The sequence below is a fragment of the Micromesistius poutassou genome (genome assembly GCF_964030765.1).
Source record: "Micromesistius poutassou genome assembly, chromosome: 5".
NCBI classification, from domain to species: domain Eukaryota; kingdom Metazoa; phylum Chordata; class Actinopteri; order Gadiformes; family Gadidae; genus Micromesistius; species Micromesistius poutassou.
Genome location: NC_140275.1, coordinates 21,582,174 through 21,597,173, shown reverse-complemented (window position 1 = coordinate 21,597,173; position 15,000 = coordinate 21,582,174). Strand labels below are relative to the sequence as shown.

Genomic DNA, 15,000 nt, shown 5'->3' with positions numbered 1-15,000 from the left:
GACAACCAGCATGTTGTTTGACACAAGCTGTGATTCACATAAAAACTAGCTGACATCTCCACACACACACACACACACACACACAGACACACACACACACACACACACACACACACAGATGCACACGCACACGCACACACTAAGCCCTCTCTCTCCAGAGTGTAGCTGTCATGTTAGTGACAGGACTTCAGTAAGTCTAAAAACACTGCCAAAGACGGACGGCTAGATGGATAGATGAAAAGGCATTCATGTCATGTGAAGATGGGATGAGAGGGGGATGGACACAATTCAGTCCTTCCTATTTGCACTTTAAACAAGCTGTCAGTGTCTCTAATCTTTTCATCATTCTCCCTCTCCTTCTGTATGCGTTCTTAAATAATTTATCTCAAGGTGTGTGTTTCAAGATGTGTGTGTGTGTAGTTTATGTACAGAATGGTATATGTGTAATATGCATGTATCGTTTTGTGTATACTGGGGTGTGTGAGAAGAATGAGTGTGTAAAGGTGTGTGCGTGCGCGTATGTGTGTGTTACCTTGGTGACCCGTCTCTATGTAGGGCTTCATCAGCTGTCCCAGACTGGATCCATCTGCTACTTCAGACTTTAAGAGCCGTCCACAATTCACTGACACACAAGTAGAGAGAGACAGACAGTTAAACACCACGACCAATTAACCACCTGTAAACCTCCATTTCTGCCCTGGAATGTTTGTGTCTTGGTGGGCTGAGCTGTAACAGAGACGTAATCCAGTGTATGGCAGTGATGCCTTGTAGCAATGTGTTAACCGTGGTGTAATATCATTACATTATATAGCAATAATGAAAGGTCAATGCATGACTCATCAATGATGAGCAATGCGCTCACTAAATCATCTACGACACCGCGTGGGCCACCTGTTTATTGTAAATGGCTAAGACATGTCTTCTCTGGAAGAGTATGCCTTTTCCTTCAAGGGTTTGAAGCTGTTAAGTCTATATATGTACTAGAATGTCATTGTATTGAATGCAACTTATTTCAAAAGTATGTATTTAATTTTTTATCTTCCTTTCAGGCAAATTCTGCCACATTCACAGCAATGTTCTCTAACGTGTGCTGTCCCTGCTCAGTCAAAGAACCCGTAGGAGGGCCGTGGTACTGACGGTCCACCAGTCGGTATTTGTCGGCCAGACGTCTGGCCTGGAGGCTCTTCCCTGAGCCCGGCGGGCCCACCAGGAGGATTCTGGGAGTCTGAGGGGCCCTCGAGTCACGCCGCGTCAGGACATATCTCAGGACTGAGACGCACACACACACACACGCATGCCAGCGCACGCACAACAGCACACACACACAGGCGCACACACCCACACCCACATCACAAACACATTAGTATATTCTGTATTTCTTACTGAAATCTTGTTGCAGTCTGTATGTAGATGTGTGTGCATGTGCGTGCATGCGTGCGTGTGTGTGTGTGTGTGTATGTGTGCATATGCAACCGTGTGTGTGTCTGTCTGTCTGTGTGTGTGTCTGTCTTTGTGTGTGTGCATACACGTGTGTGTGTGTGCGCATTCCTTTGTGCACGCGCACGTGCGTGTGTGTGTGTGTGTGTGTGTGTGCGTGCGTGCGTGCGTGTGTGCACGCGCACGTGTGTGTGTGTGTGTGTGCGTGCGTGCGTGCGTGCGTGCGTGCGTGTGTGTGTGTGTGTGTGTGTCTGAGACAGATGCAGCGGCCCACCCTCTTCATACACATCAGTGTGTGGTTGGTCGGCGTTGACGGTCTTCAGGACGTGGCGGTAGGCCGAGCTCAGCCCGGCCGCCTCCCGGCCGCACAGCCGGCAGAGGGCCAGGCGCTGCTCCTCTGGGCCCTCGCTGTCCGGCTCCAGACGCTGGGCCACCTCCGGGTCGGGAGGCCAGACGAACGTCTGGTGGTACACGTCTGCACAGGAAGTGACATCACAAGGTGTGTGTGTGTGTGCGTGGGTGTGTACGTGTGTGTGTGTGCGTGTGTGTGTGTGTGTGTGTGTGTGTGTGTGTGTGTATGTGTGTGTGTGTGTATGTGTGTGTGTGTGTGTGTGTGTGTGTGTGTATGTGTGTGTGTGTGTGTGTGTGTGTATGTGTGTGTGTGTGTGTGTGTGCGTGTGTGTGCGTGTATGTGTGTGTGTGTGTGTGCGTGCGTGCGTGCGTGCGTGTGTGTGTGTGCGTGCGTGCGTGCGTGCGTGCGTGTGTGTGTGTGCGTGTGTGTGCGCGTGCGCTCGTATGTGTGTGTGTGTGAGAAGGCTGACCTCCTGTCAGAGGGTCCAGCATCCTTCCCGTCGTCCTTTGCAGCAACATATCCTCAGAAGCTTCTAGAAATACTATCAATACATACGCAGACATGCACGCACACACACACACACACAAATGAATGCAGTCTGTGTTTCATACACCATAAAGCCATTGAGTGTATTACTGCAGTGTTACGGTAGTACAGAGCATGACTACTGCAGGCTTTACCCGCGTGGTTAGGGATGACTCCTGCAGCTTGGAGTGTCAGAGCATGGAGACGAGTCTGAGGAAATCCTTCTAGAACCCATCCCTGGAAACGTACAGAAACATACAGAGGCTACACTGCTGGTCTGTAGCCACTTGTCCATGTGAACGCCACTCGTTAGCTTCAGGAAACCCTTTCAGACGATTGGTTAGCCCAGGGCTGAGAAAGAGTTCACACTATGTTCGATCGGAGCAGTGGTTAGTACAGGATTTTTCGGGGCTCACTCCAGGAGATGCATAAAACACAATGACACAGTAGCCAGTGTGAATCAGAAGAGCCCAACTCAGCTAGCACCCCCAGTAGCCAACCACAGTGTGTTTTACAATGATCACGTGATGAGTTTGGACAGTTAGAGCATTTGTAGACTGCTGCTTTGGATTTAAGGGTATTTATTTGGTTGCCATTTCTTAGAAATGCCATCCGTCAGTTATTAGTGAGAGTAATGCTCTTCATGCCTGTCAATCACAGGGGATTCACAATGATGGAAAGACATTGCAAGGCAAGGAACAGAGGTTGTGTTTAGTCTCCAAAGCTTGCTCTGTTCTGCCCTCAAGGCTCTTTCTCTTTATAAATCGCTAATCTTCCTTGCAGCACCTTTCATCCAGGGCTTGCACTTCACCCTGGGCCAGCAGATACATGTGGGACCATGGGTCAAGTGAGCCCTGGGCTATAGTAGCCTTGGGCTAAGCAGTTAACAATGTGAAAGCCTCTACTAGGCCTGGTACGCCTGTATAAAATGACACTATAATCTGTGTTTATGGTTGTCAACACATACAAACATGTTATAGTCAGGTTTTTCCCCAAATTGCGAAATGTAATTCAACAACAAAGGCTGCAGTTTTTCCTTCTCATCTCTGTGGTACCACTCCCTGGTTAAAATGATAACATTGATATATCTGCAGCATATTGACTAGACTAGAATATACAAGACATCAGTGTGATGTGGAAATGATGACAAAACATGTGTATCATTAACACTATACATGTGATAAGCTGCCAACAGATGATGATCTCAGCCATCATTGGAAATGATAACTATTTAAAAATGACCAAAAAAAACTGACAAACGATAAACTTTGTGGTGATATAGCGGTGATTGTATACTACTAGTCTCTAGTGTATATACTATATAACAGAGGGAGGAAGAGAGAGCAACACAGTCATGTGCTCGCAGTGCTGCAGTTAATCAGACAGGAAGGGTTAGTCAATCATCACACGCACATGCACTCACAGACACACACACACATGCTCACACACACTCGCTCACACACACACACACACACACACACACACACACACACACACACACACACACACACACACACACACACACACACACACACACACACACACACACACACACACACACACACACACACACAAACACACGTTAACATCCCTAGAGGCTCCTAATGTGAGCTGGAGAGGGGAAGATGGCTGGCTGTAACCTATAATAGACACACTCTTCATATTGTATCATGTTTATATTGGTAGGACAGGTTGATACAAAGGCTTGCTCTACTATAATAAACTCCCTTTGACAGGTGTGATCTTGCTGTGTCCCTCCCAGCGTTCCGTAGTTCAGACCCTGCAGAGTAGCAGTAGTAGTACTTGTTTACAACTGTCAGACTCCAGTCCAGCAGTGGCTCCCCACCAACATGCCTTGGGGAAACACTGGTATCCCCTGACAATTTGGTGGGCCGTGGTTGGCTTGCTGTATGAACATTGCATTTTTTTGTTTTTTCTTTCATACTGTAAATATGGGCTCACATGCAGTTGATGAAAAAAAAACAGACATCTGCATGTTTGAAATGCTCACAGCTCTGCAACGTTTGAAATGTAAAATGAATGTCTCCCTCTGAGGAATTCCCATGTTTCTGCTTGAGACTCACTGTCAGCAAGGATGAAAACTAGAGTCAACCTTTACAACCGGGGACCAGGAAATACAGCAATAAATAGACGGATCAAGGAAAGGCTGTATCAAAGACAACGTGGTGCTGGGGCTGGTGAGCAGAACACACTAGAACAGTCTGCAAGTCAGTGGTTGTGTGTCATCTCATATTATAAGGCAGCAACACAATTAGTTCCTACATGAATCACACCTACACCTACACTATCATAGGGGTATGTGTGGTACCATATTTACCTGTGGTTGATCTAGCGTTGTGTGGTGCGGTGTGGTAAGTGTGTGGTATGTTAGTCTAGTTTGCATTGTGTTGTGAATGAATTTGTGATTTGGGGTTATTTTAATCATGATTTTGGGTTTATACATTCATGATTTTGGGTTCAAGGTTTGTGATTATTTTATTAATAATATCAGGTTAATATGGAGTCATTGGAGTCCTCTCTGAACTATTTTCTGGTTTCATGAATTCATCGTTTCTGTATCATGAATTTATGATTTGGGTTTCATAGCTTTCTAGTATTTTGTGCATGATGTCAGGTTTAAAAATTCATAAGATCCTCTAGTTCTCTGAGATCACTCAGGTCCCTGGCCACCTAACATGTTCAGTTGAAACCCTCTTAATCTATGTGTCGGGACCCAAAATGGGGTCGCGATGGAGTTGGCGGTGGGTCGTGGACAGATAACGCATTGAACCCCTTGTGTCTCTTATCAAGCAGACGTTTTCAAAGGATCAGCGCAGTGAGTTTAATGTACATCCTAATGCAGAATATAACACAGACGTTTTATCTGAGATTATTCTTCCACATTACCTTTCTGAAGCAGTCTATCTTAGACAGCCTGTGTTGAATCAGCTCTACCCATATGTGTCAACCGGAATCTCCTGCACACACACACGCGCGCACGCACACACACACACACACACACACACACACACACACACACACACACACACACACACACACACACACACACACACACACACACACACACACACACACACACACACAATAATAAGAGTAATAATAAGAGTGAGTGTGTGTGTGTGTGTGTGTGTGTGTGTGTGTGTGTGTGTGTGTACCTGTTTCAGTTGTGTGTATTGCAGGGCCTGCTGGCTCAGCTCTGTGTCTTGTTGGAGGAGACTGTGGGTGGTTACATGGACTGAGCCCAGCTCTGCACACAGTCTTCTGGCCTAAACAACAGACAGTACCACAGACAAACACAGACCATCACCACCACCACTACTACTAGCCTAGTACTGCTACTGCTCACTGTATAGTCAACCCATTCATAAATTATCCATCTACTTACTACGGTTGTCTTCCCAGAAGCAGGCGGGCCAAGCAGAATAATCTTAGGAGCTGCAAAGGCAAACAGACAAACGAGAGAGACAGACACACAGACGGGACAGAGAACCAGCTCATCAGAACCACATCGCCACAGAACACAACACACCGGACAGAGGAGGAATATAACATATGAACAACGGACAAATGAACCCTGACGTCACTTTACACGTATCCACAGCTTTTTATCTTGTAATCATTATACTTCTAAGAAGTTCTAAGATCTACACACACTCTGTGTGCTCGCAGAAATCTGTGTCGTATGACTGCTTATCAGTACATCCAGTCCTGTTTGTATGTTCAGCCATATCAAAGAAGCTTTTCTGTTACGACGAGTTTTCTGAATCTGAATCTGAATCTGAATCTGAATCTGAATCTGAATTGGAGATGAAACCAGAAAAGAGAGGACCGACGTTCCGCTCTGCTCCTCTTAAGCAGACTCATCAGGTAGGATATAGGGTCATCTGGTTTGTCCACCATCAGACTGGACACCATCGTCTGAAACCAGGAAGTACAACCAGTAACCATGTTACTAGTATAGCAGCAGAAGCAGGCCTAGGAATTATTTTGAGACGTGACATGAATGTAATGTAGGCGTATTATAAACAATGCAAATGCGGTTTTCTGAGAATCTGAAGTCACTCCCTTTAAACATACAAACATAGCGTAGGTTACATACAAAACATATCACGAAGAAACATCCATTTTGAGGTCATGGCCGTGGTTCACGGTGTAATGCTAGTGAACAATGACTCACAAAACACTGTTTACACCATCGTGAGTTCTTTAATTGGCCAATCTATTATTTAAACATTCACATTTGTAGAGAAAGTAAGCCACACTCAAATAAGCCTACTTCATGATGGTGTGTAGTAGGCCTAGCACAATAATACATAACTTAAACTTGTAACGTGTTCAGATAACTTTAATATCAGCCTCGTGTATAGGCCACACCACGAAGTGACGGCGAGTATCGGGACTAGTAAGTACTAGTCCACAATTAAAAATGTTGTTACCTGTACTAAGTCAAATATATCGTGTTTATCTGCGTAGATGGACATCTCCGGAGGAATCCGGACAGGTTTCATCGTTTCGTCCATGATCCAATTAGCTGGCAAACCCCGAATGCTTACCTACACGTAATCTACCTGAAAAGTAAACACCTAATAAATGCGCATCTTTCTTTCCGCCTGTTTCTCTGAGCGCGACGTGTTTGGGGAGAGGTTGCCTAGCAACACGGCTCGGAGGCAAAGGCTAAGGGGGGGGGGGGGGCGTGTCCACCTCGCTAAAATACCATCCCACTGGACCCTCCTCCCTAACACTCAACATCTCATATGGGTTCCTACCATTAAGGCCCAGCTCTTACCGCAGCGACTGGGGTTCGATGCCTGCCGTTGTCCTTTGCCGCATGTATTCCCGCTCTCTCCCATACCTTACTGTCTTACAATAAATAGGATCAAACCTTCAAAAATATATATTTCATATATAATCCTCTTTCTACTGTATATGGGCTGGGCAGAGAAGGGCGTTATTCGTTATTGTATTTAGACTATTCCATAATGAAATAACTATAATTCAGACATTGTTGATTGTTTGCAGTGTGCCATAATTATTACTTCTGCTTAGAGCAACTGGCTGATTGGTGTGTGGTAGTTCTAGATTAACAATACTTGTATTCAAATGTAATATTACCTTTGGTGTACTTTACTAATCTTATATTCCTATATTACTATGTAGTAGAAACAAGCTGGATAACTAGACTTGGGAGAGTGAGCCACAGAGAAACACATTCAAAGATTTATCATTTATTTATTCTATTGTTCACAGTTAAACATTCTTGTGTAGGGATGGCTTCGAACAAGGCAATGTGGTTATTTTACTTAAGCAATTTGCCCTAGCAACGAGACAAACCTAGATGTTTTGATTGGGACATCAGCATCGCAGGGGAAAAAAAACGTCGACCCACTGTCGAGTCTGCTGTGGTTTGTGTCGCCTCCTTGTGGTGAAAACCATTTTGACAGCTGTCAGGTCAATTGCTCCGCTTGAGGTAGACGTAATATGTGGAACACTTTGCACATCAGCCTCAACACAACCAGACTAGTACATTCTTCCTTATTAGAGACTTATGTGGGTCTTCCTGCCAACAGTACTGGTTTTTATTTCACCAATTGAATTCAATTCACATTGTAATTTAGAAATGGTTTGCTTCTTCCAAGTGCCCGTGCAGGGCCTACAGATTCTGTGGGTTGCGTTTCCATCCACACCATGAATTGAAGATAACAACCCGACAGTTCAGGTCAATGAATACGTTTGATTGGCCATTCAGTGTGTGAAAGCTCACCTTAAGTCAAAGCAAACACTACTTTTGGTTCAATTACATTAAGGATTATGGAGAGCAGCCGTATGTTGTGCTACGCCTGATATATGACACGAGTTGGCAATTCAAAAATAGACTAGAATAGAATAAAAGTTTGAACAAATCATACCATGCATACCTGACCTTTCCAGTCATGATGAGATGTGTCTGAATGCAAGGAAGGCTAGCCTTCAAAGGGTATCCAATGTCTTATATTCTATTACAGAACACGGTGCCTTTTGGACATGATGGACTCAAGAGTACAGATAATGCTCCATAATTATTATTCTAACATAAACGAAACACAGCATTTTGGATTGACACACGTTTGGGCAGAACTTATAACGGAAACAAGGTTAAGCACTTTTTTTTTTTTTTTTTTCTCCCCAGACTAAGAGGCAGAGCAACCAGCAACGTCTTCACCAGAAAGCCAGGATTGAAATCATAAAGTTCAGAGTTCCAGCACTTTTAAAAATACATTATGCCATATGCCAGACTGCAAACTAGATTTCCTGCTTTAACATGAACCAGATCAGCATGTGCTACTTAAACCAGGAACAACACCCCAAAAGCAAGCCAGCCGTAAAGCAGCTGTAAATTCATACTAGGAGCGGAAGGTCTGTTGGACTTGGATGCGGCTTACTCTCTGGGAATCAACACAATCACAGAGAATAACATCATCACTTGTGGGATTGTATCAAGTTCATGTGAGGGCGTTTTCAACTTGATGAAATTATGCTGAAAAGCGATGTTTTTTTATACTGCTAGCCTAGCGTGTGTGTGTGTGTGTGTGTGTGTGAGATACGGGAGCAGAAGGGAACCCTGAGTAATAATGTAGTGTACTGTGAGTGGAGCGATGTTCACGGTCAGGCCACCGTCGCCCACACAGAGCAGCGGCCAGGGGAAGGACACCAGCAGGGGCTCGCTCATTAAAAACATGGTTAGCTTATTTAAAAGTAGCATTCCATTATGTAAAGCCCAGAGAACCGTAAAAAAAAAGTACACTGACCCTGCCTGCTCACCGGTCTGCCTTTAGCTGGACCAGGCTGCTGCTGCTGCCCGCGGTCTGAAAGAGGCGACACCAACGTGACAAACACCTGATAACCAACGCGGTCGCTGGCTTCTGCTGGGTTAGCAGCAGCATGTTGTTTTACACACGTCTCTCTGCAAGGTTTGGTGGACTGGTCACAGGGAGTGACATTGAAACATGAAAAACAATGCTAAACATGAAGAGAAGGATGGCAATATGGCACTCTCTGGCAGTCAGTCGCAGGTATTTAACTAAATTCATTGGAGCTTCTTCCTAAAACTAGAAAAATTGCCGTTACCACCTTCTTGGAAAATCATTTTGATTTTACTTATCAGAGAGTAGATTACAAACCCCAATTAATCTAAGGACATAACTGCCGCTTCTGTTTTGTTACTGATTTAAAAGGTAGACGGGTAGAGATTTATGTTTGAATAAGCCACCAGCCATGTAACTTACTAACCTTGAAGCAAGCCACAATAGCTTCATTAGCCGGTGATGGATCTCCCCTCTCTAGCCGTCTCTGCACTAGTAACCTTGTAGTTGGTACTTTGAGCTTATAGGACCCTTGCTGGTCGGCAAGTTAGTTCTCTCCAACCGTTTCTGCAGCTTTGCAGAAAACAGGCATGCACCTTGGCCAACCCAGTAGCCACCAAGCTGTTGGACAAACCAGGCAAACAAGGAGCCGCTCAAACAAGTAACCACCTCGCTGGTTCACCGGAACGGGAGAGTAGCTTACATGGTTGCCGCTGCGATTGTAGTCAGACTGAATGAGTAGCACACTCGCTCGCCGGCCAGACGCATCTACCACGGGAGCCGTACTCCGGGCGGCCTTTTCCCCCCCTACTGCCATGCAACCCCCCCCCCCCCCCCCCCCCTGAATCACTTCTTCCCTGCGGAGGTCTGACTCTAAAAAAAAATAAAAAAAATCTTATCCATGGATCCCTTGTGGGGGCGACCCCAGCGCACCGTGTCAGTACTCCAGGAGCATCCCGTCGTAGTCCATGATGCCGTGGATGCTGCCGCTGGCGTCCTGCAGCAGGCTGCCCTCCTGGGGAGGGGGCGGCGGGGACAGTCGGCCCGACGAGTGCTGCTGCTGCTGCTGCTGCTGCTGGTGCTGGTGGAGGTCACGCGCCTCCTCTCCTTGTTCCTCCTCCTCCTCCAGACACTCCCCACCCTCGTGGGGCTCCACCCCTTCCCCGAGCTCCGCCCCCTCCTCCGGACTGTGGCCCGGGGGTCTGAAGAGCATGCGGGCCCTCTGGCCCAGGAAGGAGCCCACGTCGAGGGGGGACTCGATGGGGGACATGGACAGCGGGGAGGAGGACAGGACCTCCACGCCGCCGTTCAGAATGCTCAGCGACGACGAGGGCTTGGCGCCGAGGCAACGGTTGTCCTGAGATATGGGGATGGAGCCACGGCCGCCGTTCCGCCTAGTAATGCAAAGAGAGAGACTGTAGTGTGTGTGTGTGTGTGTGTGTGTGTTCACGTGTTTGTGTGTACGTGTGCGAGTGTACGTGCGTGTGTGTGCGTACGTGCGTGTGTGTGTGTGTACCCACCTGGCTGCTGTCTGAGTGGGGGGGTCCAGGCGACTGTACAGTTCTAGCAGTTCGTTGTTGAGCGCCTGAGAGATTCTCTTCACAGCCACGTAGCGACTCTCACCCGCGCCCAGCTCCACCCTGCAAGCACGGGGGGGGGGCATTTAGTTACATCATCAAAAGCCCCCCGCTGGATCCAACCTGGATGGGTAAGCATGTGTTGGATTGTGCGTGTACATTTATTAAGGACCACTATTATAGGTAGCCTGGCTATTGCCAGACCAAGCTCAATCGTAGATTGCACGTTGGTCTGGGGGGGAGGCTGCTGTCATTTTCTGCAGCACAAGAGGCGTGATCAACGGGCGGAGTTAAATTGACTCTGTACGCAATTGGCTGCTTGCTGTCGCTTCCCTGTCGTCATCGTGTTAAACCAGCCAATAGCGCGCCAGGGGGAAAAGCCAGCCTGGTGATTGGCTCCCGCAAAAACGTATCGAAACTAGAAAGAAATGTATTGCTCTTCTCCAGACCCTTCTGCAGGGAGAACTCAAATCGCCGGCAGAATGGGCAGGGCTACCCAGTCTATGTTATAGGCACTATAGGTCACTTTTCTCTGTTCTTCACTATTCTCTCTGTTCCAGCGTGTTGCGGTGACTGCGACTGGATGCCTGGATTCTCCTCATGGTTAACCGGCCAGTACCCCATCATCAATTTTAATGTCTTGCCTGTATTTACGCATGTCAATTGTGGCACCCATTGCCACTCCTGACCGTCCCTGGAAGGAGGGATCCCCCAGTCTGCTTTGCTTTAAAAGCACAGACGGACCAGTACAACATGTATATCGCACTACAACATTTACAGAATCCCTAGACTGACTCTCCTCCTTAGTGTGTATCGTAGTCGGTGTTTGTACCGTGCTTGTGTCTTGGTATCTTCCAGAAGTTTCTTCAGGTCCAGGATCATCTGTTCTTTCTTCCCGAGAAGGGTCTCCATCTCGGCCAGCCTCTGATTGGCCGTCTCAAGTTCACTCAGCTTCTTATTGGCTAACTCCAGCTCCTTCAGCCTCTTATTGGCCACTTCCAACTCCTTGCCCACGCTGCCCTGTAGCCTCGTCGTGTCCTGTTCACAAATCAAAACCCACACTCAATTCACACAGAAAATCATGCAAATGACTCCAAAAGCCCGGCTCAATAGGATAGGACTTTTTTTTTGTATTTTGTTTAACAAAGGGAAACATCAGTGGAATTAAGTGAGAATTAACGTTAAAGTCATCCTTATGTGCTTCAAACTAAATCCATGGCACACTGCTGATATCCCCAACAACAGCCGGTCCTCTGCTCCACGTTATCCTTCTACAACAGACAAATGCTACAAAAGAGAAACTCCGACCCAAAAAGGTTCTTTATGCAAAATCTATTATCCATTTAAATCCCTGCACAAAGTTTGCACTCATTTCATTCAGGAACTGCATATTAGTAAAGTGTAACTAGGCCTTTAGCTGAGTGTAACTAGGCCTTCAGCTGAGTGTAACTAGGCCTTTAGCTGAGTGTAACTAGGCCTTTAGTGGAGTGTAACTAGGCCTTTAGCTGAGTGTAACTAGGCCTTTAGCTGAGTGTAACTAGGCCTTTAGCTGAGTGTAACTAGGCCTTTAGCTGAGTGTAACTAGGCCTTTAGCGGAGTGTAACTAGGCCTTTAGCTGAGTGTAACCCGTCCTTTAGCTGAGTGTAACTAGGCCTTTAGCTGAGTGTAACCCGTCCTTTAGCTGAGTGTAACTAGGCCTTTAGCTGAGTGTAACTAGGCCTTTAGCTGAGTGTAACTAGGCCTTTAGCTGAGTGTAACTAGGCCTTTAGCTGAGTGTAACTAGGCCTTTAGCTGAGTGTAACTAGGCCTTTAGCTGAGTGTAACTAGGCCTTTAGCGGAGTGTAACTAGGCCTTTAGCTGAGTGTAACTAGGCCTTTAGAGGAGTGTAACCCGTCCTTCAGCTGTGCAGGATGAGATGGACGTTGGTCTGCAGCTGTTCTGGTACCTGGGGGCTGGTCTTCTCCTGTTGCTCTACCAGCAGGCGATTGGTCTCTCTCAGAAGCACAAGATGTTTGTTCATCAAGAACATCTGCTGCTGGAGTTCCTCACCGCTGGACACCTACACGCACACGCACACACAGACACACACACATTAAGCCTGTACACAAACAGAGAGTGAAGTATGAGCCAATAAGGGAGCATCCTCACCTTGAGTGACAGCTGTGTGAGTTGATGTTCAGCGTTGTATGCCTCGTTATTGGCCTTCTGAAGCTCCGCCTCCAAATCTCCCAGCCTGCCTCGACATTCCTGCAACTCAATCTAAAAACCAACCAATCACAATCATGTTGACTCTATATATTGTGGTCTGCATGTGGTATGGTCTATATAGTGATGTGTATATGGTATGGTCTATATAGTGATGTGTATATGGTACGGTCTATATAGTGATGTGTATATGGTCTATATAGTGATGTGTATATGGTCTATATAGTGATGTGTATATGGTACGGTCTATATAGTGATGTGTATATGGTCTATATAGTGATGTGTATATGGTCTATATAGTGATGTGCATATGGTCTATATAGTGATGTGTATATGGTATGGTCTATATAGTGATGTGGATATGGTATGGTCTATATAGTGATGTGTATATGGTCTATATAGTGATGTGTATATGGTCTATATAGTGATGTGTATATGGTATGGTCTATATAGTGATGTGCATATGGTCTATATAGTGATGTGGATATGGTATGGTCTATATAGTGATGTGTATATGGTCTATATAGTGATGTGTATATGGTCTATATAGTGATGTGTATATGGTCTATATAGTGATGTGTATATGGTATGGTCTATATAGTGATGTGCATATGGTCTATATAGTGATGTGGATATGGTATGGTCTATATAGTGATGTGTATATGGTCTATATAGTGATGTGTATATGGTCTATATAGTGATGTGTATATGGTCTATATAGTGATGTGGATATGGTATGGTCTATATAGTGATGTGTATATGGTATGGTCTATATAGTGATGTGTATATGGTCTATATAGTGATGTGTATATGGTCTATATAGTGATGTGTATATGGTCTATATAGTGATGTGTATATGGTATGGTCTATATAGTGATGTGTATATGGTCTATATAGTGATGTGTATATGGTATGGTCTATACAGTGATGTGCATATGGTATGGTCTATATAGTGATGTGTATATGGTATGGTCTATATAGTGATGTGTATATGGTATGGTCTATATAGTGATGTGTATATGGTCTATATAGTGATGTGTATATGGTATGGTCTATATAGTGATGTGTATATGGTATGGTCTATATAGTGATGTGCATATGGTCTATATAGTGATGTGGATATGGTATGGTCTATATAGTGATGTGTATATGGTATGGTCTATATAGTGATGTGTATATGGTATGGTCTATACAGTGATGTGCATATGGTCTATATAGTGATGTGTATATGGTATGGTCTATATAGTGATGTGTATATGGTATGGTCTATACAGTGATGTGGATATGGTATGGTCTATATAGTGATGTGTATATGGTATGGTCTATATAGTGATGTGTATATGGTATGGTCTATATAGTGATGTGTATATGGTCTATATAGTGATGTGTATATGGTATGGTCTATATAGTGATGTGTATATGGTATGGTCTATATAGTGATGTGCATATGGTCTATATAGTGATGTGGATATGGTATGGTCTATATAGTGATGTGTATAGTGATGTGTATATGGTCTATATAGTGATGTGTATATGGTCTATATAGTGATGTGTATATGGTATGGTCTATATAGTGATGTGCATATGGTCTATATAGTGATGTGGATATGGTATGGTCTATATAGTGATGTGTATATGGTCTATATAGTGATGTGTATATGGTCTATATAGTGATGTGTATATGGTCTATATAGTGATGTGGATATGGTATGGTCTATATAGTGATGTGTATATGGTATGGTCTATATAGTGATGTGTATATGGTCTATATAGTGATGTGTATATGGTCTATATAGTGATGTGTATATGGTCTATATAGTGATGTGTATATGGTATGGTCTATATAGTGATGTGTATATGGTCTATATAGTGATGTGTATATGGTATGGTCTATACAGTGATGTGCATATGGTATGGTCTATATAGTGATGTGTATATGGTATGGTCTATATAGTGATGTGTATATGGTATGGTCTATATAGTGATGTGTATATGGTCTATATAGTGATGTGTATATGGTATGGTCTATATAGTGATGTGTATA

General features: G+C 44.9%; 2 protein-coding genes across 4 annotated transcripts in view; both read right to left on the bottom strand.

Moving 5' to 3' along the window:
- Window positions 1-6,855, bottom strand: part of ak8 (adenylate kinase 8) — a gene marked incomplete at both ends in the record, with an annotated part of 10,521 nt that extends 3,666 nt beyond the window's left edge. Inside the window, 11 exon segments of the mRNA XM_084468754.1 lie at window positions 533-622; window positions 1,138-1,269; window positions 1,712-1,912; window positions 2,259-2,330; window positions 2,470-2,551; window positions 5,222-5,275; window positions 5,278-5,292; window positions 5,491-5,601; window positions 5,721-5,770; window positions 6,169-6,253; window positions 6,772-6,855. Coding sequence (XP_084324880.1) covers window positions 533-622; window positions 1,138-1,269; window positions 1,712-1,912; window positions 2,259-2,330; window positions 2,470-2,551; window positions 5,222-5,275; window positions 5,278-5,292; window positions 5,491-5,601; window positions 5,721-5,770; window positions 6,169-6,253; window positions 6,772-6,855 — 976 coding nt within the window.
- A 693-nt stretch (window positions 6,856-7,548) lies between these two features.
- The window catches only part of tsc1a (TSC complex subunit 1a), a 21,555-nt gene continuing 14,103 nt past the window's right edge, over window positions 7,549-15,000 (bottom strand). For all 3 annotated transcript variants that reach the window (XM_084468615.1, XM_084468617.1, XM_084468616.1), the window contains exons 19-23: window positions 12,900-13,010; window positions 12,697-12,810; window positions 11,584-11,789; window positions 10,695-10,814; window positions 7,549-10,568 (exon numbers count right to left, since the gene is read on the bottom strand). In XM_084468615.1, coding sequence (XP_084324741.1) covers window positions 10,112-10,568; window positions 10,695-10,814; window positions 11,584-11,789; window positions 12,697-12,810; window positions 12,900-13,010 — 1,008 coding nt within the window. In that variant the 3' untranslated portion in view covers window positions 7,549-10,111. The remainder of the gene's footprint in view (window positions 10,569-10,694; window positions 10,815-11,583; window positions 11,790-12,696; window positions 12,811-12,899; window positions 13,011-15,000) is intronic.